The sequence below is a fragment of the Anastrepha ludens genome, chromosome 3 (assembly GCF_028408465.1).
Source record: "Anastrepha ludens isolate Willacy chromosome 3, idAnaLude1.1, whole genome shotgun sequence".
Taxonomy (NCBI): domain Eukaryota; kingdom Metazoa; phylum Arthropoda; class Insecta; order Diptera; family Tephritidae; genus Anastrepha; species Anastrepha ludens.
The window spans coordinates 83932407-83958230 of record NC_071499.1 but is presented as its reverse complement, the minus strand read 5'-3'; the positions used below and the strand labels follow the sequence as shown (position 1 = coordinate 83958230).

Below are 25824 nucleotides of genomic sequence, written 5' to 3'. Positions count from 1 at the left end.
AAAACACAGTCATTATTTTTGGCTTTCTTGTCATGGTGCCCCATCGATCATCGATCTATAATTGAACTCACAATCATCCGCTTTGTTGGAACGGAAGCCATATACAATTTGTCAAGATAAAAACAGTATAAGCATACCGCTTTTGGAATTTTTGTTAAACTTTTTGATAAATCTAATTTTTCATTAAAATATTGCAATCAACTGAGAAGTGTCCGCCAAAAAATAGATTCTTCAATTTTATTCATTGCACCTTATTATTTTTGCGATCATAACCTAAGAATGAAGATTAATGAGTTTAGATCCATCTATTTACAATATGTACACACATACATATACATACATGTAGAATATGATGATTGAAAAAAATGGCAGTCGCTAATGAGCAAATAAAAAATACATCGACAATTTGGATTTCACCATGAGTACCAAGCAATACACGTACTTTTATGGGATTTTGATAATTTGGCAAGATTGAGCGACTGCATAAATGTATGTATGTGTCTAGGTATGCAAATATTTGTGTTGTTAACATAGAAGCTGGTACATATTTACATATCAATATAAGTATAGTATACAGATGTATATGTTTGTATATGTATGTATGTTGGGGTAGCGTCCCTGAAGTCTGAAAATGTTTAGAAAGCAATTATTATTGATTATCGTGAATTTTTTTATTATCATATACAAATTGATAATTAAGTGCAATCATAATAATAGCAAGTACGCCTGAATAGAAAATAATTCAAACACTAATTTCAAAACATAAGTTTCTAAAAAGCTGCCACTTCGGTTGTGAAAATAAGCAAAAATGGAACAAGTAAATAATGTCATTTTCTAGAAGTTAAAAACAATAGACTAAACTAAAATAAAAATAAAAAACACGGTTGTTAGAGATAACTGTCAAACCAGCTGTCCAATCAAATATTTGCTTGAGACTTTTCTGATTAGTCCATGATTCAATTATTAAAGGTTTGCTCACTAGTGGCATTCGGTTTTTGACACTCCATTACAAAATATTGTATTTAAAAATGTGAACAAAGTGGAACAAATTAAATCCTTTTTGGTAAAAATGGTAGCAAAAAAGTATTTTCTTACTTAAATGGAAACAAACTACGAACGATCTAAAAAAATTAATTTTAATTAATATTTGAATGTTAATAATGGTACAAATAGAAGTTACGAGTATTAGCGGAAATTGCCAAGTTTAATATTAAAACAAGAAATTATTTCACTTAATCTAAGATTTTATTTTGTGAATTAATTATTAAATTTAAAATCGATCGCGAAGTTGCGAAGCTTCACCAATATGAAACTATTTTTTTTTAAATAAATATATACAATAATTGGCACATACAATTCTGTTAGGTGTTTGGCCGAGATCCTCCTTCTAGTTGAAGCGCGTGTCTTGATGTTGTTCCACAAATGGAAGGACCTACAGTTTTAAGTCGATTCTGGCAGATGGTTTTTTATGAGTAGCTTTTTCATTCTGGTACTGTGCTTTGCTAAGCCTCCTCTGGACACTTCACCCATCCATGGTAAGGTGGGCTCATTGGAAACAAGTTCCGTCAATCCCAACTTTTTTATAATGAGGTATGCAATGTTATCGGTCGCGTCGGGACTTCCATTATTCCATTATTCTCCCTGTCGTAACTCTTGGGGGAAATGCTAGCTCTTTCCAAAACATGAATTACTTCTAAATCAACGCATCACAAGAAATAAAGCCTTCTAAATTCTCGACTCGTCGATTACGTCAAATACTCTATCATGCCCTGACCTAAGCGGTATGTATTCCATGTCATACTACCATAGTCCTGAACATACCGATGGATACTCTTGAGCGAGTTGTTGTTCGTAAGCAGACCATTTTGAAAATGAAATGTTTTTTCTACAAATTTTACTTTTCCTCCACTTTTACTCAAAATTTCTAGAGCTAGCAACCCAGTGTTTGGCTAAGGGAGCCGAACTGTCAAAAGAGAACGGGAAAGCTGCTTACTGAGCAAACCTTTTATTATTGAATCATGTGATCAGTCTACCTTTGCGAGTTACCAAGCAAACTCTTACATTCAAAGAGCGGATACAAATCCTGAAATTCTTTTTGGATAATTATTTTTTTACGCCTAACTTACAGAATTCTCTTTTTTCTCTTTAACTTATATTTTCTTCAATATTGCGCCCAATTACACTATGCAAAGATTTGCGGCTCGTTATCTGGGGGCGAAATGTTTCCAATTCTGGATGAAACAGCTAGACCCACATAGTAAAACCTCAACCTGCATATGCGTTCTTTAGTCAAATTTCTTTGATATGACCATTTTAAATGTTTAAATTTGCAAATTTTGCATAAATATTTTTAGAATAAATGAAAAAATAGGAAAAATACATATCAGAGAGAAATACGTTGTTGAAGTGCAAATAGTAAAATTTTATAAAGAATAATTTTGTAAAAATTTTAACCCATTAGCTCGCTCATGAAAGGGTTGTTTTGGCCCCATTTTTAGAATGTTCGGGTAAAATAGCATTTTGAGGGTTGCCAATGAGTTAAAACGTTCTACAAAAATTTTTTGACCTTAGCTTAGAGCAAAATCTTTGTACAAAGAATCTTTTATGTTTTATTTTATATTTCGCTCATACATACACATAACTCTTGCACTTTTCTGGCGTGATAGTTGGGGGAGTGTACAATCAGCATCGGAATCAACGTGTTATCAATCGAAATTTTGCTAGAAACAGCTTTCAACATTCGCATGCTTCGAACTGTGTTATTTTTCGTTTGACAGTTTTTGACTTGGTTTTTGTTTTTATTTTTAATTTTACCAAGCATTGACTAACATACTTTTTAACAACATTTTGTTGTTATTATTTCATTGAAATTCCTTCAAAACAAACACATGTGCATTTTGTTTAGAAAACATATTAAGTGCCCGGACTGAATCAAGATTACAATACAAGGTGGCGCAAAATTAATTAAATTTTGTTTCAGAATAACTTTTTCACTAAATCAAAAAAAAATTTTTTGATTGATAAAAATCTTTATCTTGATCTTTATGCGCTTCAGTGCGAAATTTAACATATTTTTTTCTGTCGTGTAGATATCGCCTTGTAAATTTAGACTAAAGGGAAAAAAGTAGATCATACTAATTTTTAGTATCTCGAGAACCTGCTAACCGAGCAAGATATGCTGTCGGTAATTCTTTATTTTTCTTTAAACGGTTTTTGCAAAGTTTATAGAAAACCAATTTTTTTGTTTTTGTTTTATAAGAAATTATTAACAAAACGATTGTAAAAAAATTTGTTCTACCCATTTCTTAAGTCCAAAGTAGCTAGAAAAGATTTAAGATATAATTGAAAAAAGTCCTCCAATAAATATTAGGCTTATTCGCCTAGATTTCAGTAATGAATAACTCCTAGGCGGGAGCTTTTTTTATATTATGAAAATGGTCGATCTTTAAGAACAACATATTGCGAAATTTGTGACTTTTTTGGTGGAAACAATCATCCAAATGATTGATTTGTCAGCAAAGGTTGGTGAAAAAATTTCAAGAAACTGGTTCTGTCGCACATATAAAAAGGGTTGACAGACCAAAAACTGGACGTTCTGCTGAGATATTGCTGATGTAGCGCAAAGTGGTGCTCAACAGCCTTCAACGTCAATATCTCGACGTTCTCAACCATTCATGAATCGACTGTTTGGCGGATTTTATCTGTAGCTCATGGTGGACATTTAAATTACGCCATTTTTCACATATAATTGTTAAGAGCCATATTTTGAATAAAATTAGAGAAACCTGAAAGAATCTAAGGTAGGAAGGTAGGTGAACTGGTTGAATTGCCATTCTGGCACTCCTCAAGTAGCATTAAAGCGCCGTTTTGATACCATTATGAGACCTCCAACAGGCAGATATCTACACCCAGCCAGAGCTGTTGATATAATGGAGAAGATTGATGGGATTTAGGCTGGCCCCAGGCTGTCGCAGAAAGGAGCACCCAGTGACCTTAATCGTCTAGCGGCCAAACTCGGCCATTTACAGAGAAATGCTCTACAGTCTGCTTCTCTGAAAGGTCCCCACAGCTTCTGCATTGGGTGTTAAATGGTAATACTTGAATCTAAACTTTAACTTATTTTATTGGGAAAACAACATCTAGGCGCTTCTTTTGAAATACACTATATTTCGTGATATGCTCATGAAAGCGTTAATTTTTATTGGTAATAAATCGCACCCTAAATACAAAAGGGGCACAACTCTAAATTTTCCACACTCGAGCTTGACTTGTTTACAGTAGCACAGAAAACAAACTATGTGACATATCACGCTGAAATTTGCCATGTAAGCTTATAACAGTCCTACCAAAAAAACAAAAAATTTATTTTTGCCATATGTCATCCGCGGACCGTTTTATTGATAACGTCTCGTTCATATTTGAGCTTCTGCTCATTTTGAGTTGTGACCCTTTTGTATTTAGGGTGCGAAATGGTTTGATTTCGTTTTGTTACTGGAATTATTCTTCCTTTTTTTGTCGGGGCAACTAGCAAGTGCAGCACTCAGAAATTAATTAAGTCCATTGTACTACACTTGGATTCCCTTTTAATTTTCTTTAAATCTACCCGATCTCCAAAGAAATCTGAGAAGATTTTGTGGTGCCAAGGAGCCAAGATGGTCGCTTCTTAACACATCAGTGTCAAATACCTCAAACCTGATTCGAGCGAAGGTGGGGCAAACGCACAGGAAGGGGTCCGCCGTCTCATCCTCGTCTTCACAAACTGGGCAGAGTGGCCCAGAAAGTGGCCCGTCATTAGTCCAACCAGCCGTCTGCACTCCCCTTTGCTTAATGTCAGAAGGGTTTGCGACAGTCGATCGGACATGACAGGTAACATCAGTTTAGTCCATCTGCAGCCTCTCTCAGCCTGCCAAGCTCGCTTGTGGGTGGTAGTTACCCATTTGCTAACCGTGGCTGTGATGGTCGCAGAAGGGAGTGGCAAAGCGGACTCTGGGCCAAATAAGTCGGCCTCAGAGCGCATCTTAGCTAAGAAGTCTGAGGTCTCGTTACCCACGATACCCATGTGTCCTGGGACCCATGTTAGCATGAGGCTATTATGTCTACCGACATAGTTCAGCCTGGATTTACAGGACTTGACTACCCCTGATGTAGTTGGGGGGCTGTCTAAGGCCATAAGCGCAGCTTGGCTGTCGCTGCAGACACATATAGATCTGCCTCCCCATCGATTTACCACAACAAAGTTAAAAGTTAACACAGATGCATGCATTCCAAGAGCAGTTTTGTCCCGCTGGATTCCACGTCGACCCCAGAGCCGGAACCATGCTCGGCCCTTCGTAAAAATGCGAAAACAGTGTATGCCGGGCTCATTTTCTGAATTTGACCACAACTGAGCCTCTGGCAGCACTACAGTGTATCTCTTTTCAAGTACGACTCTTAATGGCATGGAGTCAAGGGGCATGGAGAGAATCGTTGGAGCGACGTCCATGCCTTCTCTGTTTTCCAATGCCGGACAGGGGTCGTCCCAGTTCCCATTGTGTTTCAGCCTGCAGAAGGCCTTCAAGGCCTCTCCTTGTATGAAAGCATCAAGTGGTGGCAAACCAATCAGAGCATCTAATGCCTGGCCTGAAGTAGTCGGAAAAGCTCCGGTGCAACAGATGACCACAGTGCGTTGTAGTCTCGATAAGGTCCTCCTGACTCCCACGAGAGAGAGTCTACACATCCAGACCACTGATGCATAGGTGATAATAGGTCTTATCATAGCCGTGTAGATCCATAAGACCTTGCTAGGAGAAAGACCCCATGTTTTCCCAAAGACACCTTTGCACTGCCAGAAAGCTGTCAGTGCTTTGGATGTATTTGTTTCAACGTGTGATTTCCATAGGAGCTTACTATCGAGGATTACTCCAAGATATTTAATTTCCTTGGATAGCTGGATTGTGACTCCTTTTAGCTTAGGCAGAACGAGCTCATCAAGCTCCCTCCTTCTGGTGAAGAGGACAACATCAGTCTTGGCGGGATTTGCCGATAGCCCATTCGCACAGCACCAAGTGTCAATCAGATCCAGAGTTTTCTGCACTTTCCTGCAGATGTTCATAAGCGAAGGGCCGGGCCTGTTACCAAACAAGCAACGTCGTCCGCATATGCTTGCGCAATTCTTCAGTTCAAATAATATGGTTTTCTTGTTGTTATTAATATTTTATCCGTCATGACCATTTGACCACTGCTGCGCTTATGACTTATAGTGTTTACTTTTGTTCGCAGAAGATTATATTGCGAAGTTTCAACTATTTATTTATTTTTGACATAATTTTATTTAATTTTTTTCACTTTATTAATTAAATTTTTTTTTTCTTTTATTTTTATATTAATTTTTTTATTATTTTTTTTATAAATTTTATTATTATTTTTTTATTATTATACTCGTATATTATAAAAATAGTTTCAAACTTTTTAGTCAGAATTTTTAGATATGGGTACGAAGTTTCATAACGCTTTGAATTCTGGTAAAGTTCCAATTGAAATTCGCACCAATTTCTGATAACTTTTTTTGCTGATAATATTGTGCATTTTCTTCCATATAACGAAGGCTCGACATTTTTTATATTCGCTTCATTTCTACACTCTTTGTTTTTTTTTGTGAAATTTGGCAATCTACTTTTAGAAAAGAGATTCATACTTAGTCGGCAATTTTGGTAGCTGGTGAATAGTAAATCTTAACTTAGACTTAAGTGAATTTAAAAATTGATTGTGAAACCCCTCCTGACTGCCGTAAAATTTGCAAGCTAATAAAAAAGACTGTTTTCTTCACCTTATCGCCGCTGAAATTAATTTTTGTCAAAACAAATTTCAACGCTGATTAGTTACTACATACATAAACTGACTGCACACATAAATGTATTTATAAATACATACACAGGTACCAAAAAACAAAACAAAAAGAAATTTCATTGTTGCGGGTAATTGAATTATCGCCAATGTTGAAATGTCAAGCTCCATAAATATTTCAGACAGCTTTACTTGCGCATAAGTACGCACATACTTATGTATGCACATACACACGAGCCTAAATGTGTACAAATGTGCACAGGCGGGCTGAAGGCCGCTATCGGACTTTCGTCTGGCTAGAGAGGCAGCTTCAAGTACAGCGAAGCTATCGCCAAATATTTGTCAATCACCAGGCGATATGGCCAGCGATGTCACAGTCAATTTAAAGTGCGGTGCCAACACCAACATTCTGGAATTGACAAAAGTTGATATTGATATTGTTAAATTTCTTTTCAAAATACTTCTCAGCAATTATTTGTTTTTTGTGTTTTTTTGATGTGATCACAAGTGTTGCATGCTAATAGAATTATAATTATTTTTGTCAAAAATAATACTGTTTAATTTTAGTACAAAATGATTACATCTAATTTATATTTTGTTTTTGCTTTCACTGTACACTTGAAAATGTAGGACGTCTTTGTATATATCACTGCATTGTTTCATTTGTTATTTTTGTTCTCAACTCAGCTGGGCAATTATTAACTTGCCAGTGGAAATGACGAATTTTGTAGACTTATAACAGCTAGAAAATAAACATCTAGAATATAATTTATAGACATGAGTTTTTCGCATTAAGTTCGCTGAAATCAAATATCTTTTTCTACGAGCTGTTAACAAAATTGGAGTCATTGCAGCTGTTGTGATCATTTTCATTAGAATTAATCACCTTAAGCTGAATTTCACTGCACATGAAATGATCAGTTACAATTTTTATTTTTATTTTATTTTTTTAATTTATTTAGTATGAACAGGTGGCCATAAATATACGTACACTCTAAAGCTGCCATTGTTAAATGGGTTTGTGCGTGACTATCATTCGGTATCACCGAGTCCGAAATCCACTGTAGGCATGAAGTATCAATTTATAAAAAAAAGATTCTAATGGCGATCATCCCTCGGCAGATAATAATAATCCAGAGGCGATATAAAAATATTGCTCACTCAATTTGTAACATAGCTTTCCATTTCAATTCAACCGGGCTATTCGGGTCATGTTCTTCGATTTCGATGTAACTCAAATATGTTGCTCTCTGGTCAAAATAATGAGACCCGTATTTTTTTGTTCGTCCGAAAAAACCTTTTTTCAATATTTATCGGCAATTTTGTTCTTCGGCTCAAAATCGATTTTTTTTTTTCAATATTTAAGAATTTTTTTTTTTTAAATGCTCATAACTTAGTCGAAAATGAACCGATTTGAATGATTCTGGCTTCAAAATGATCGTCATTACTTACACGAATGACTTCATGTAGAAACAATTGGAAAAAAGTAGTTGAACATTTTTTATATTCCAAAAAACAAAAAGTGCGAAACAGGGTTTTTACTCAAAAATTCATTACTCAAAAATATCTCATTTTAGCTACTGGGCATTCAGCTCAATTGAAGTTTGAGGTATCCTCTTAATTTGGAAAAAGTTATAAAAAAAAAAATACACTTTTTGAAATATTTAATTTTTTTCCTTTTTTGCTAAATAAAAAATTTTCAACTACTTTTTTGCAATTTTTTCTACATTAAGTCGCTCCAGTAAGTAATGCCGATCATTTTGAACCCAGAATTATTAAAATCGGTTCATTTTTGACTAAGTTATGGGCATTTAAAAAAAAAATTTTCTTATGTAATTAAAAAAAATCGATTTTGAGCCGAAAAACAAAATTGCCGATAACTCTTGAAAAAAATGTTTTTCGGGCGAACAAAAAAACACGGGTCTCATTATTTTGACCAGAGAGCAACATATTTGAGTTACATCGAAATCGAAGAACATGACCCGAATAGCCCGGTTGAATTGAAATGGAAAGCATCAGATATCAAGGCGAACACCTCAAAATGGATGAGATGTTCGGCCAATTGTCTAACCATTGTCTTCTGTTACAACTTCGTATCAGTGTTAACATTTAAGGAGTGACTTAGATTTTTTGTAATTTTAATTTTTTTTTTATTAAAAATTATCACCTTTTGCTTTCAAGCAGGCTCTTAAACGGACCGGCCATTTTGCTTTAGTTAGTGCCACTTATGGCTATGACCCGCCACAGACACGGATAACGCTGTTACATAAAGTATTCGCTTTAGATTCTCCGAATTTCGGTGACAAACTTTGCAAGCTATAGCTTCCAACTATGATCGTAATTTGTAGTTGAGAGAATTTACTTGAATCTGGACTGCTTGAGGGCTGCCCAAACTTCGGCAGAAGTAAAAGCTGGAATTTTCTGTCATAACCCCTCTTGGATGGTTTTAGCTTAATTTGTTGGTGTTGGTGCAAGGCCTTTGTTGAAAGACTCAGTGCTCTCCATTAAATAGAGATCCATTTAAATTCTTCACGTCTTGCCAGACATTTTCTTGGTACAATTTTGTTCCACTTTTTATGCATTTTTCCTAGAAATGCAATAAAGAGAAACCTTAATGGAATACTCTCCACCAACCGCGATGTTTGTTGGATGCTGACTTCTCTGAACCCTTGTTGCTACAGTATTTTTCACTTCTCACAATATTCTTGCATGGAATTTGTCAGCATATTAATAACTTCTACCGTGCACTTTTTTTCATTCGTATAAGGAATATTTTCAAGGCTGTTGCTGGCGTACCACTGCAAAAGGTTCTTCCATCTTTTCAATTTTATTTGTTTTTGAACCGCTGAATAGCTAATAAATTGCGAAGAGCTTTCAGATGGGGGGTCGTCATGGATGAATCGTGGCATGGATCTCAAAGACATATCTAGCAATCTAGCTACAATTTTCTGCTTCCTCAAAGATTTCGGCGAACTCGCTCCGGCACAGCTTTTATGGTTCTACTCGTACGATCAACGTGCGTATCTCCGGTTTTGACCCTGGTTTTCACTGCAAGTTATTCTAAGAATCGATTGATAGTAGGATAGAGAAAAATTCTGAATATATCGGATTTTTTTAGCGACGTGAATATCTGCTTTTCATCGCAATAGCATTTTTTTTGTTACCCCATTCCATGTAAATCACGTGAAATTTTAAACCAAAATGAATGAATACGAGTATATTTTAGAATAAAATATTTTTGCATCCAAAAAAAAAAGACCTGCAGCTCTGTAGGCCTTGTAGCAGAACTTATGGCAGCATTATATATGTGCCAATTATTTATACAGGGTGGTGCTTCTCGCTTTGGGAGTGCGCAGGATCGCAAGGCTTTTACCTAAACAAAGTAATTTGAGTTCAACAACAAGTTCATATCCTAGTCATTTACTATCGAACTTATATTCTATCTGCACACAATTTTACTAAACAAGGTTTTTTGGAGAAAAAGAAAAAAGGTGTAGATATGTATACAGAGGGTCTGCAGAGAATAAATAAATGGCGCATGAATAATTTTCAATAAAAAAAAAACAATTTCTTATTGTGCGTTATATTTTTAGTTGGAGCCGGAACTATGCTAATTTCGTATATCTCACGCTTTCGAAAATAAAAATAAAAGGGTACTTACGTAAATTGCCCTAACTTATCGATAACGCAAAAATTAAACCATATGGTACAAAATAATTTCTCAATACTTCTCGAGGCGCCTTTTTAGCTTTATACGCTCCAACTTTCAAATAATTATATAATATGTCGCCGTGTTTTTCTTCAATCCAGTTATACTCGCAATAAAACCCTTCAAGTATCTAATTTAATTCAAATAGTCTTAAGCCACCTCTTAGCTATATGGCTCGCAAAAGGTTCTCGATTAGGCCTGAAATTGGAGGTGTTATCAATTCTTGAAATTAGTATTTCTAACAAATTAATTTTTTTCCTTAACAGCTGTTGGGTTTATATTACATAGGAACGTAGAGAGAGAGAGAGAGAGAGAGAGAGCGCGGAATTGCCTTTGAGTATTCACAGGCAAAATAATGCTCTTCAATCGATGTGATGAAACTTTTCTCAAATTTTTTTCGGTACTTAAAGACGTTTTCTGGTGCATTTATTAGTGTGCCAGCGCAACCTAAATAATAGGGCAAAATATCTCCCCAGAGCTGAATTATGTTAATTCACTTTATAATTTTATTTGTTTGAAATTGAAGCACCGTGAGATTTGGTAACACCTAAAACACTCAGACTAAAATGCCCATTTGTATTTAAAGTGAAAGGAGGGTAGATAGTCAATGGGGAAAGGAGAGAAGTAACAGAGAAAAAATATAGGATAGAATAGAGAGATAGAGGTAGTTAGGCCTGTAAGGGTTTTCTTGATTCTTTGGTAAATCTGAAAATACCCTCCAGTTTGAGAGAGCGAATTTTACTCGTTCTCATGACATTGAAACCTAAAATTCGCAGCAAATGCTCTAGCAAATGCCACACACTTACAGAGAAAATGCTCCGTGCTATCAGCCTCCTCTAAGCAAAACAGGCAAATCGAATCCTCAATGATTGGTCATAGGTTGACCCCATGGATTGTGCCCTGCAATATTACCGACCATCAAACGAACATCTTTTCTTCCAAGTTTTTTGTTCGGGCTTGTCACAGAATACTGCGCAGTTCTGCAACTAATAATAAAAAACCACTTTATCCAAGAGGCCAATAGGTCATGGAAAAATGAAGATACGTGTCTAACAGCTAGGCTACTATGGCCGCAAATAAACAAGAAAAGAACAAAGGAATTGCTTAGTCTCTCAAGAGACAATATCTCGAAGGTCGTGGCTTGCTTAACCGGTCACTGGCTATTTGGCAGGCATTCCTCGACTAGGAGTCTTCTCCCATGAATATTGCAGAAGTTGCAGAGATGAGGAAGAGGAAGAAACAGTTGAGCACTTCCTCTGCAATTGTCCAGCCCTAGCTAAAATCAGAGCAGGTTGTCTAGGTAAATACTTTTTTAATTCTCTTACAGAACTGTCTGGCGTGGGGTTGGCATCAATACTACACTTCATAAGAGCCACGAAATGGTTCCACGAAGGAAGATAAATGAGGTTCCCGTGTAGCACAGTGGTATCACAACGGACCTGTAAGGTCTAAGTGAGTTGGTCGTGCAGACCGACTACCACCATAACCTAACCTAACCTCTGCAGCGGTTTAGACCTGACCATCGCTCTTTATGTAAATTGCATTCATAATCACTAATCCACTTCATTATTCCTGCAGAATTGCAATTCATCGACAATTTCATTCGCTTGAACACCGCAGTGTCCTGGAACTCATATACCTAAGTACAAGCTTATAATGTCTTGCTTCTTCTTACATTTTCGAACAATCTTTGAAGTTTGCTTTGCGTTCTCCAGAGCCTTTAGTGTAGCCTGACTGTCACTAAAGACTCTAATCTGTTTCCCGCTCCATCTCCTCTCAATTATCCATTCTGCTACTTTCGAATGACAAAAATTTCTGTTTGGAAAACTCTCCATCGGACCTCAGGTGCGAACAGCGAATACTGCTCAGATAGCATCTTAAAGAATTCTCTCGGCCCCGAAGTTCTGTTTTCCTGCCAGAAGCCATATTTATGGAGTCTACACATTGCTTTTATGGCTTCCTGGATAATGGAAATATGAGTGTTTTGTCTTTAGATTATATAACTGATAGTCGTTTCAAAAATGCACTAATTAAAGTTGTAATAACTTGCCATTTCAACTAAGCTCCTAATTAGTGCTCTCGGCTATATTTCCATTATTCTACGACCTTACTTTTGCTTCAAAGACAAGCAACTACAACTCATAGTAACACTACCAGCTGTTTGGTGATCTCAGAGATCAAAAGTTGGTTTAATTCATCCTTTGCTCGCACAAGGTATTTTACTTGCCCCTTCCATTTACTGTGTGCTGATATAAAATATTTTGTAAAAAAATTACAAAGAAATAATTTTCAACAAATTATAATTTTTTATTGTCAAAACGCGGACATTTTTTTTAAACGAATCGACAGTCAATAAAAAACCGTGATAAATAAATAAATACAAATCCAGTTAAGGATTATTTTCAAATCCTTGCTATTCGCCGTTGAAGTTCACATTATTGGCACAATGGTGGAATGCTCGCTGTGCTCGTTATTGAATTTTTTATTCAATTGCCTCTATCATGTGATCGGTTGCGCTTTGGAGTATCCGCTCGTGGTGATGGCGCTTAGTTTTCTAATCGCGCTGGTTTTCGTAACGAATATTTATGCGGCAAAATTGATTTGTGATTTTCGTTGCCCGTTACGGGGCGGCGCAGCAGGCGGTGGAGGCAGCTGTAGAGCAGATACGTGTGTGGGTGGAAGTGAGTCGGCGAATTTCGATTATGGACCAGATAATGGTAAGCTAAGTTTGTTGCAGGCAAAACAAAAAATAGTGTAACTCTTGCTTATGGATGCGCTCCACACTTAAAAGGTCCACACAATTGGTGCTGCTCGGACACAAATCAATCGCCTATAAATATTATCGATAGTAATGTGCAAAAATTACCCATACGTGAATTACTGTGCTGGAATCACTATGATGATTTGCCCGATGGTATTATACTGGAAAATACTGGCCATACAGGTTTCTCAGACGATTCTGTTTTCAATAAATTTCATCAATTCAATGTTATTTTACAGTTATGCTGCGCGCCTGTTATTCAGGCAACACACCCACAGTCAGCGGTGCTGATCTTCTGGCTTGTTACACTTTTGTTGAGCTGTGCTTTCGCTGGAGTCTACTGAGCAACGATGGATCAGAACATATGTTGAATTATCGCAAATTTCCGCTGGAGTTACAGGTTACACTCTAATTATTTTCCCACTTCTTTATTCGCGTGCATTTTTGTACCTTTACAGGCCATGCATCGAACTGGCCCCTCCGGCGACTGTACATCTAGCTATGATATACTGATGATTGGCTATTTCTTTGAGGTTTCATCGAACAATCCCTATTTGGATCCGCTTGTACAAAATTTACATCGTATACAGAAGCCTGGTTCCAAAATTGAAATCCCACCATTTCCACTCTCTTACCTCTGCTATCAATTTCGTACTGGCTTCTACAGCTACGGTGGCTCATTGACTGAACCACCTTGTTATCAGGGCGCTGAATGGTTTCTCTTTCCCGAAGCCTTGGCGATTAGCGAACGTCAGTTGAACGAATTTCGTCAGTTGCTCTCGAAAGACGGCAACACACGCATTCTCCGCAATTCACGTCCTGTCCAGAATATCAATTGTACTCGTGTGGTCAACTTAAACCAATATAACCCCCTCGACGCTTGCCAGATGGAGCCGCCTGAGTGTGAGGTGCCGGCTGAGGATGTGGAGAGTTTTGAATAGAAGTTGCGCGCAGGAAAGAAAAATATCCTGTGGCCATTGCAATTGCAATTTGTATATTTGTAAATTTATTTTACGAATGAAAAATATACACTTGTACAGTTTATATCTGTAAATACATTACGAGTATTTGCTAAGAAGGGAGAACTACAAAATTCTATGCTGAAATAAGCAACGATTTAAATAAAATGGCAAGCGGGTTAAAATTTACTATAACATTCAAAAATATATGGCATTCTAAGCATTGTATGTATGTATGTGTATAAATGAGTATCGAAGTAACTCGAGTTGTGACTTTTAACAAAACAATCTAAGTAGCGTGGCACGAGGGTTGCTTTTTATATTTTGCGCCCAAAAATGAAACATTTCATTTAATTTTTCAAATTATTCTCCTTGGAGTCAATACACCTCCAAACAATCGCTTGAACCAACTTCCTCCGATTCTCGATCCAGGCGCTCCACGTCGAGTATCTTCGAATTGAGCCGCTCCAATATGATGCCGATATCTTTGATGCTGAGATGTCGTTTCTGATCGACAGACAGCTGATCGATTAGCAGCAGGAATTTCTCAGTCGTCGTCTTATCATCCTCCATGACGGTATTCTCTGTTTCGCTCTCGGAGCTATCACGCTCCGGCGCAATATCCAGAAAGCGTACATGGCCCTTGACGCCCGATGAGCGTCGCTGCATGCTGCCGCCCATCATAGGATCCACAACCGATGACATTGATAGCGTCGCTTGTTGCTGCGGCTGGGGACTCGTTGTGCCATCCTGTATGGGCGACGTGGCCACACTTTTATGCACGGCTATCTTGCGTCCCTCCTCATGCAACGCACAACAATGAAAATCGCATTCCGTGGTGCTGGGGCTACCCGCCCGACTGGGCGTGTGCGCATGATGCGCACATTCGGGTGTATGCACATGCACCGCACCCACGGCGCTATCAAATGAGCCGCCCTGTTTAGATAGGCGTCTGCTGGTGCCGGGTATTACAACACCGGGTGGCAGCACCACACCGCCCGGATGGTATATGCTCGCTGGACCTTCATCACTAATGACGGTTATTTGTGGGCTGGCATAGCGTTGTTGTGACGATTGTGACGACACCGATTTGGTGTCCAGCGAACTTTGCGCCGACAGTCCTTTCTTCGATGGTGAGTATTTGTCCGATGACATGATCACACTCGAGCTTGACTTGTTTACAGTAGCACAGAAAACAAACTATGTGACATATCACGCTGAAATTTGCCATGTAAGCTTATAACAGTCCTACCAAAAAACAAAAAATTTATTTTTGCCATATGTCATCCGCGGACCGTTTTATTGATAACGTCTCGTTCATATTTGAGCAGAAGTTATATGAGTTTAGCTATCGGAAAAGCTTACAAATGTTGCAAAGTTCACATGCCTGTATTTTTTTACTATTTCATTCGGCTGTTTGGAAAATTTTAAATTTGTTTCCTATTGCGTTTGTACTAGCTTTAGAGAATACCCCTATTGAGTTTTATGATGGTTTTGTAAGTTTACTCATAGTATTTTTTACTTTGTCCGCTCAACTATTTAAATCTAGAGATCAACTGATTTAAAGTGTCGGAAGTGCTATCCTACTCGCTGGTGATATGCTAATCAAGTTACTTTCAGATAAGATAAATTATATAAATTGCCAAGTATGAATGACTGGCATAAATATTTTTGTTCTACGACGTGCTGTCTTGGCTTAACTCTTATCGCAAGTGAAGCAGTAAAAATTTAGTGATACAAAACAGTACCAATGATTCTGAAATTAGCTTAATTAGCCAGCTAAATATAATCATTTTATTGGTACTAAATTACGCTGACGCAAACATTTATGATGTCAAATAGAAGGTGTGATTTATTGGCTGATATAACGCAACACTAATTATTTGGGGAACGTTATGGAAAGTTAGGGGTACTGTTCGATGGTTATAGGCAATAAATTCATAACACCTTTTATGCATTTCTAATTTGGAAATAAAAGTATAAGTGATAACATCTCATGAACAAGCAATTTCCGCTGGGTTTCAGATATTTCAGAAGGTATTTAATTGAGGCCGCCAACGATATCTCGTCAAATGCACATTGGACAATCACTAGACTGCATAGAAAAGTATGCACCGCAAAAAAAAAAAGTTCTATCTTCAGTTGTGTCGTATGACCTAAATTACACGATCTAAATATTGCAGAATGCAGTTTAATTGACCCCTGACCTATCCTTAATTGACCCCGACATACACAATTGGCCGTGACTAATACGTATCTGGACGCATGCAATAAGTGTACAGCAGGGAATCGATAATGATTTTCAAAAATTTCAAATGTGAAATCGAATGTCTTGAGTCCGAAAACATTAATTTTATTTTTTGAATTGTAAAAACCGATTGAAAATTGAATCTATTTTTTCACTTTTTATCTCGAATATTTTTTTCTGTTGCGCAGTGTTAGTGAGATAAGGGCAAACACCACAAATTGTAGGAAGAGCTAGCCAAAAGATGTAAGTGACTTATTTTAAAGTTTAAGTGTACCAAATTTAATAAATACTGGCATTAAATAATTTATTATGAAGAGCAAGCTAACAAATTTCATCCCACGCTTGACTCATACGTGTTTATGTGCTCCCATTGGGCAGTGTCCCGTGATAATGCCAACCACCGGGGTGATGGAAGACCGGCCTAGATTGACGAGGGATCTATAGGTAGCTCTGTGCTCATTGCTTCTAAACCAACCCTGTCAAGTTATCTCACAAGTGGGCTGCGCGGTCCATCTACTTTTGGCTCTGCATGGCGCAGTATACCAATCTGCTCCAAAGCTTGCTTGAGGATAAAGGTATGCTCACATATCAGTTACCCAACTAGCCAGCGCATGGACGATGGAATTTCTCCTCAAATGACTTCTGTCGTAGCAGCAGGAACGAGGAGAAGGTGAATAGTGTTGAACACTTTATCTGCCATTGTTTCGTCTTGCAAGAACGCGACATCGGTGACTGAACTCTTATTTCTTTGGATGTCTAGCAGGGTTGGAGTTGGCAACTATCCACAGTAGTTTATCCTTTATCTGAGAAACGAAGTGTTTTTACCACACTGGAAATAAGAGGGAGAAGTTGAGTGCAAATTAGCGATATCACAAGAGGCCTCCAGGCCTAAGTTAGCCCTCTTTACAACCCTTTGGAGAGTGCCAATCAAATCGTACTTAACCTAACCTGTAATTTACAATGCCCTCATAACAAATATCAATTTTTTATGTTTTAAACTCTAAAATTATTACACAGTAAAAACGCCTTTAAAGTGTTCTCATTTTCGTGACTCATTTTTATATAAACTATGTCACTCCTGCAGGCGATTGGGTTTGGACATGAAAACATCACATGATCAGAGCTCGAAAACAAACGAAACATTTTTCGAATGACTCATCCAAAGTCACAAAACTTGCGATCAAGTTGAATCCTTTAGTGCTAGAGCAAAAACAAAACCACTGCGTACCAAAATCAAAAACGAAAGCAAATCTAAAAGCAAAAACCATGGAAAACATGTAGGGAAATAAAACATGCAACTTCTTAGTTTCCTATGGTGTTTGTTAACTTGCAGTCAGTTTGCAAATGTTGAAAAGAGTTTTAATTAAATCATGCCTCATCCTGATAATAAAATATTGCGTGGGATTTTTCTGTTAAAGGAAAATAGCGCATTTTCCTTAATTTGGGTATGTCGGCATTTAGTAACGGCATTCAAAAACTATTCACCGTTTATTACTTTTTATCTTATTTTTTATTTTTTTATTTATTAATGATTTTTACTGTTCAATTTTTATATTGATAAGATTGATAGATTTGTTTTGAATGGCATCATTAAAAATTCTTGTTTATTTTAAGACTTTCTTTTATTTTAAGTCACTGACGTACGTAGTCCCTTACCGCAGCCCCTAGAGAGCACAAAATTGCGCAAAGCTCATCCCCTGCGTTCTTTTACTTACATATTTACACAATACATCGGTTTGTGTGTGTATGTGTTTGGTTGTATCTACACAATGTTGCCATTGATATTTTTGCTTGCACACTTTTTCACACATTACAATTTTTCATTGTTTAATAAACCAAAGCAAAAACCAACAAATTCATATAGTTCATTATTAACATTAGTACCATTATTCAACATTGTTTTTAAGTTATTTTAACAAAAATTAAAATTTTTCCAAGATTATTTTGTAAATGATTTCGAAATGTACTGTTTGGCAACACTGTGTGGTGAGAGAGCAATCAGTTGACACGGTTCTACGGGAATTTTCAAAAGTACTGCCATAAAATCTACGATACTACGATACGGAAGGGAAGTAATTTTTCATTTACATGGGGCACTCATTAGTTAGATCGTAACAGCTGACAGGGGACTGCGTTTACGTCGGTGACTGTTTCCCACATAGGGTTTGGCACGTCATCATGAATCCTTTAAAGCCCGAAGAATGCTCCCAAATTGTTGAAATTTACTTTGAAAAAAAAATAAAAATAAATCTGTTCGCGGAGTTCATAGAGCGTCGTTCTCAACTTGTAGCCCTTTGTCCTTCGACTAAGTGGAAATTTGACGTAATGTCATTGGCTTACGTGCCTATAAAACACAACTCGTGCAAGAATTGAAGCCAAATGACCATCCTTTGCGTCGCATTTTTGCTGATTCGGCTCATTTAAGTTTTTTCAGGCATAAAATAGTAAAAAATTACACTGATCGAATGGACTAGGTAACTCGTAGGCGCTTCGGCCTTTTTCCACAAGGTGGCGTAAAATTAATCACCCTTTTGGAAGATTTATAATTTTTGCAAATGGCGTCGTATGCCAATTATATTTGTGAAATAAGCAGCTGCAGTATAAAAACAGACAAGCGATGTGGCGCGGCAAGGTCAAAATAAAGATTTCCATCACTCGAAATTTTTTTTTTATTTACTAAAAAAGTTATTCAAAAACAAAATTGGATGAATAATTTTGCGCCACCTTGTTTATATGCCTGTGTATTCATATGCATTTAAGTAAATGTTGATTTTTCACAACAACATTTCTCTTTGTTTGGGTTTCAATTGTCTTTGTCGCAAAACAAAAACAACTTCGCATATGATAGAAAAAGTTTTTCCTTATAGTGATTGACCCCCAACAGCAAGCAAAAGTTTGTCATCAAAACCATCTGTCGCTCTGGGACGGCATAAAACTAGGGGTATCCCCATTTGTAGAACAACATCAAGCATTGGGACTGATGATGACGAATAATGATGATGATGATGAGACGTCAATGATGATGAATAACATTTGTAGAACAACATCAAGCAATGGGACTGATGAAATGAGCTACAAAATCAAGCGGCAAGAAAGTCAAACGGCAAAAAAGTGCCGAGTCGAAGGTACCAGTTGGGTCAAAACGTAAAATATCTCGTTTGGAGTAGGGATATACATTTTTTTGGATTTTTACTATCTCAAAATTTTCGGGATTTTGGAATTAGTTCCGGGATGTATATATTCATTATTTTGCAACAACTTAACACACAAAAATTGCATTCATATTGTTTGCGAAGCTCTAATACCATTTAATAAATAATAAAGGGGTTTTAAATACTATTTTTTATTTATTTTAAATACTATTTTTTATTTATATTTCATTAGTAACAAAACAGAAGAGAATAGTTAAATTTATACGTATTTAATAACACTTTCGGGTATACATATATTTGAGAAAGTAACTTAATCAACAAAATTAAAAAAAAACTGAAAAAGTTAACAAATGTATTACATATCCATGTTTGCTAAAATGTTAAAGTTATTGCTTTTTTATGATATAAAAGGAGATTTTTCTGTCTGGATTGTTGGCAAATAATCACGAGATATTCGACAGTTAAAAATACCGACAACTCGGGATTTCGGGAGCGACATACCTATTTTGGAGAAGCCAAATTAGAGAGCAATGCCGATTTGTTTATACGATTCGAAGATTATTTTACGCAAGACGTTCCTGTTTATTTGGGACCGATTTTTTGACTAAAAATCTCATTTTAACCATTAACCACGCTTCGTATTTCTCCCTCGCTCCCTACCCACCAAGAACTTAAGCTTTTCGGATAAATACATTTTTTTTATCACTCGACTACTATTTTTGTTTAGCTACAAGCTGTCTAAAAGTCTTGTATCGGTTTGGCTAAAATAATTTTTTGTATTTTAAAATACTTGGCAAATATCATAAAGACCGCTTTTGCAGCTTTAAAGATTATAAAAACAGATTAGCTGTATGCATGAGAAGTGGTATAGCGATTCCTTAGGCGAAACAATTAAAAATATATTTTCTTAAGAAAATTCTAAAAATAAAGTTTTTACTAATGCACTCTCCTCAATAATGTGTACCTATGTACACACATTCGTATATGGTATGTACTAAATACATATGTATGTATGACCTGACTTCTAACTACATCAATAGTGTCACCCCAAACGAAGTAACGTGATTTCTAAACAGACCATAAAAGGTAAAATTTATTATACATCGCACTCAAAATGTTTCAAAATCTTATCAGCATACCGTTCCAATGAGATAATTGTCTATTACTCAGATATGCAGCAAAGAGTTGGGCATGCCCCGCGAGATAAGCGTTCATTATTCCTGCGTTGATTGTGCTCCTTATCATTTTCGGGCCACGTACAAATGCAACGTCAATAAATAAACTTCAGTCAAGAACGGCATACATTGTATATATGGTTGACAGGTATATATGTACATACATAAATACTTGACTGTACGTAAAACAAAAAAGTGCGCAACCTACAAGCACCACTATTCGTCGTGTGTTCATTCGTGCCTCGAACGTTCGTGCGATCAGCTGATGGCGGTAGTGGTTAACGTCTAGAAAGTGCATCAATAGTCGCAACACAATTAAGCTCCTCTGTTCACATTCACAATAAAAGTATGTGAATAATTGGAAATTCATTAAATATTTTTTAAAAAGGGCCACTTTAAAGAGCGAGGCCGATGCTCGCCAACGCCAATTAAATTACTATTAAAAGTATTTGTGCATATTTAGCTGGCGAGTGCCCGGTGACGGTTGCCGGTTGCCGGTTACTCGTGACAATTCGAGTCTTTTCATTGTGTTAATTTATCTCTGTGTTGTATTTTCTGTTGGCTTGTTGCCGTTTATGCATCACATTGGCGCGTGTCGCTGTGATGGCGCGGAATCAGTAGGTGTTGCCGGCTTGACGTTTATGTCGGCAAATTGTAGTATTTGAATAAATCGGTCAATTATTATTAATTGAAAGCGAAAACTGCAATTTTTGAAAAGAAAAAACCAAAACAAAAAAACCAAGATAGAAATGTTACGTATACGCAGCGTGCGTGTTATGTGTGAAGTGCGATTAATGTGGAAACTCAGATAGCAGTCTTTATTTGCTAAACTCGAACTTAACTACTGAGTGGTGTTCGTATCTCGGGATACAGTTGTTTGAATCACCAGTATTTGTTAAAAAAAATTGTAATTAATAAAAATTCAAAAATTATTGACGTGTACGAAAATAGGTTAAATTATGTGTCGTCGATATTAAAAATTATTTGCTAATTAAGACGCTAACAGTCGTTTTCCCAGTGCCCGGTTGAAATTGCTTTTAACTAGTAAATGAAAAAAACAATTTCATTTTCACCTAGGGCTGATTAGTTGACCTCGGGTTAGTTCATTCATTGTAAATATTTTACAAGAGAATTCGGAAAAGCCCATTGTGAATACACAAAAACTCAGTTCAGTTAGTTGTGTTTAAAAATGTGTGTGTGTTTTTTTGTTTGTTTTTCGTAATAAGTAATATATAATGCATAAAAGATAAAAAAACAATCGTTTACCAATTTTCTAGAGCACTGATTAAAACATTTTTGTGGCACTGGCCGAGCGAACGAAACGACTAGAAATTTCGTGCCAATTAGTTATAATATTTATAATTATAATATCTATAATTCTAATATTTAAATAGTCTCTGAATTAGCATACAAAGCTAGAGTTGAAGTCACGCGAAATGTCCGTCATTTGAAAAACTTTTTTTTTATTAGTTTCCAAACTGATGGAAAAACAAAATTACATTTTTTCTATGCCATCAGCTGCCAGTTTTTTTTGTTGCTTATGTTACGGTAAACTTTATCAGATATTAGCTCTCAAATGTTTGCTAATCACACATTGACAGATCTGCTTTTTAGGCACCTATCGATTATGTTATGATTAAGTGCCTAATCTTTGAGATAACTGTGCTAACCACAAATTGAGAAATAACTATTTTAACAATTTACCAATTATGTTATGATTAAGCGCATAAAGAGCTACTAAAAAACGGCTGTAAGCGTGTAAGCTTAATTTCTGTGTTATCTAATCGCCACTAATAGCGACTGCTAGCTGAATATGGGCTTGAAGTAAACTAAAATGATTCAGTCTGATACCCCTTAAGGCATTGAAATTTCCATCCATTTGTATTTTAATCCATTTAACTTATGAATCTTCATTCATTTTTTTCCATCGATAATCAAGACAAAATTATAGTATATAATAATTAAATAAAAATGGTTATATTAAATAAAAGTGTTTCGTATGAGATAAGCGAAATTGTGCATTATCACTTAAATGTGACACTACCCAAAAACTTTCCACCTTTTAACTGTATCTGATGTTGATTATTATAGGTTGGTATAGATAATAATAGGAATACGTTAATAAAAATGTTCCATATCTTAGTTCCCATATAAGATATATGTAATTGGCGGTTACACCTCTATCAGATTTTTGGCTTAGCTCTTTCTTCGCCTTGATTTCTTTCCACAAATAGAGGAACCTACAGTTTTATGATGCCTCCGAACGGCAGATAGTTTTTTATGAGGAGCTTTTCCATAGCAGCGATACACCCGGAAGTTTGCCATTTCCTACCTAAGGGCGCCGCGCTATTAGAAAAAAGCAGATAAAAAGTCAGGCTTAAAATCGTGATTTCTTTACCAACTTAAATGCTCACTCCGACTTTTGTTGATATTTTGATTGATTTTTTTTTACTCTCATATGGCCTCAACGCTTAGCTTCTATCTTCCTTGCAAATCTTCGTATACTGCATAATTTTTACTTGGCTCTGGTCCATTGATTATTTTTAAATATAAACGTGAGAAGTTTACTACAAGAATAATCATTTTGCTGCAAAAGTGAAAAAGTCTGAAATTTACACACAGTTCAACTTTAACTTCGATTAACTTTTAAAGGAGTCAATTTATCGAAAAATTTTAGGAGATCTTTTATGTGGAGAGTTAAAATTGCCATCAGAATATGTGTTTTTCATAGCTGTAAATTAGCATACTAGAGAAAAAAAAAGTTTATTCTAAAAAGTAGCAAAATCCCATGTAATGTACAATATGTATATGGGAAATATATCGTGTTTGGGGCAAGGTTTATTCTGAATATTAAGAGCTGATTTTGATGAGATATTTTTTCTTAGACGGAAAACTAAAAGTTTAGGGGGCGTCGCAAGAAAAATAATCAAATTGGTAACTAACGGACACCCTAATATGTACATACATAAAATAAATAAAAAAATTAAAATTTCAAAATTTTTAATGTAAAAAAATGTAGGCTAAAAAAATATTTTTTGTTCTTAAAAACAAAATTTTGAACAATTTTTTAGTCCGGAAAAATATCACTTACTATTTACTTTTTATAAATAAAATAAGAAAAAAACAATGATTAATAAATATTCTGTTTTTTTTTTTTTGTTTGTTGAATAAGTACACTGGAAATACTCTTTGGAAATGCACTTCTTTTGATTGAAATTTAACAGGTCACATAGACGGATATTTTTGTATTAAAAAATAGGTGTTGGCAAATGAACATAAAAGACATAGCCAACGTCTAGAATTACTTTGGCTTAAAAATAATTTTATATATTATAATACAATTTAATACTCTATTGGGATTAGAGCTCTCGATTTTGTTTCCGCATTTTCGAGTAGTCGGGACAAATGAGTAACGAGTACTCGCACACCTGTTCGAATCTTATTCGAGTATGCCGAGATTTTGAGTAATTCGGCACTACTTTGATTATTTTTTCCCCGTTTTTTGTTTTTTTTTTTTTTTTTTGTTTTTTGACGTCAGCACTTTTTTAAAGTTGCAAAACTAACGATATATTTCGATACAATTTTCGTTTAGCTGTCCAAATTGTTCAAAAGCGAGAATATTTCGAGCAAACCAGTTAAGCAATTAACGAATTTCGAGCGAGCATCAAAACTACTATCGTGCAGTGCGATGCTCAGGTATCTTGAGCTCTAATAGGAATATATTATACCTATATCAGGCCGCCGTAGCCGAATGGGTTGGTGCGTGACTACCATTTGGAATTCACAGAGAGAACGTAGGTTCGAATCTCGGTGAAACACCAAAATTAAGAAAACATTTTTCTAATAGCGGTCGCCCCTCGGCAGGCAATGGCAAACCTCCGAGTGTATTTCTGCCATGAAAATGCTCATAAAAATATCTGCCGTTCGGAGTCGGCTTAAAACTGTAGGTCCCCCCATTTGTGGAACAACATCAAGACGCACACCACAAATAGGAGGAGGAGCTCGGCCAAACACCCAAAAAGGGTGTACGCGCTAATTATATATATAGGTATATATATATATATGAGTTTTCTTTCTTTCGTTTTCCTGCCGTCGCGTGACTTCATCAAGTCAATTTCTAAGTAGGTATAAGAATAATAAACTCTCGTTACAACTATCTATAGGTAGAATGTACAAACAACTGTTGGTTCAAGTAAGCACCTTAATATTTTTATATATTGTACATAAATGCTTGTATATTTCTTTATATATATACTATATGTATGTATACTATATGTATGTACATACATATATTGTGCACTTTCGCATCATCCTCCGACTCACGTGCCGCATTGGGTATTTCCAAGCCCAAAAACATTCTCATATTTTACGTCACTTTCTAAGCAAATAAGATAGTGCTTATAGATAATTAAAAATCATAATAGACTTAAATGCTTTGCAATTTCATAATAATAGAGTAATCAAAAAACACATAGAAGAATAAAAAAAAATGGTTCCTTTGCTTGTATGATATGCGCTTAATTTTCTTATCTATAAGTGGAATTGTCTTAAAGCTATTATTTTCATGATAAAATACGCATATATTGATACATACAAGTATATAAGTACATATATGTGTGTTTGTCACACTGCAACTGAGTGAGAGCGCGCAATGCTTAAGAAAATCGTCTAAAATTAGTTGGAAAATACCAACACGATATGATAGTACTCTGCGTTATTGTTTGCCACAACAGTCGGATTCGTTTTCTATGGACATATTTACAAAGGTGTTGAATGAATTTATCACAACACTATGCTTTCAATTGATAAACGAGCCATCAGCGCGCGTAGACGCTTACATAAATATAAATTAAAGTGATTAGAATGTCACAGAGTTATTGCCTAAGGGGCAGGACGACTTGTCTGTCACGCCACACAGTGAACCGCATCTCAAAAAAGCCAGCAAAAAAAACAAAAAGGAGATGTCCTTGCACTGCCATAATTCTTAGTTTGTACTCG

At 36.0% G+C, this 25824-nt stretch overlaps 3 protein-coding genes across 5 annotated transcripts in view; 2 read left to right on the top strand and 1 right to left on the bottom strand.

The window, feature by feature from the left end:
- Positions 1-25824, top strand: part of LOC128858305 (carbonic anhydrase 2) — a 41453-nt gene that overhangs the window by 3606 nt on the left and 12023 nt on the right. The window contains exon 1 of one of the 2 annotated variants that reach the window (XM_054094467.1): positions 21106-21172. The exons of the other annotated variant lie outside the window; for it this stretch is intronic. The gene's annotated coding sequence lies outside the window, so the exon portion shown is untranslated. Of the gene's footprint in view, positions 1-21105; positions 21173-25824 lie in introns of those variants that run through there. 2 annotated transcript variants of the gene reach the window in all.
- LOC128858304 (carbonic anhydrase 1-like) lies at positions 12840-14447 on the top strand. 2 transcript variants are annotated; one of them, XM_054094464.1, is made up of 4 exons: positions 12840-13212; positions 13269-13475; positions 13532-13692; positions 13751-14447. In XM_054094464.1, exons 1-4 carry the CDS (start codon positions 12978-12980, stop codon positions 14231-14233), a joined length of 1086 nt encoding a protein of 361 aa, XP_053950439.1. In that variant the 5' UTR covers positions 12840-12977; the 3' UTR covers positions 14234-14447. The 2 variants fall into 2 exon arrangements, with proteins under 2 accessions (XP_053950439.1, XP_053950440.1); XM_054094465.1 differs by having other exon boundaries at positions 12840-13248; positions 13323-13475; positions 13751-14445.
- On the bottom strand, positions 14630-25183 carry LOC128857578 (uncharacterized). The gene is made up of 2 exons (XM_054093330.1): positions 25127-25183; positions 14630-15424 (listed from the first exon to the last, which is right to left on the bottom strand). Exons 1-2 carry the CDS (start codon positions 25181-25183, stop codon positions 14630-14632), a joined length of 852 nt encoding a protein of 283 aa, XP_053949305.1.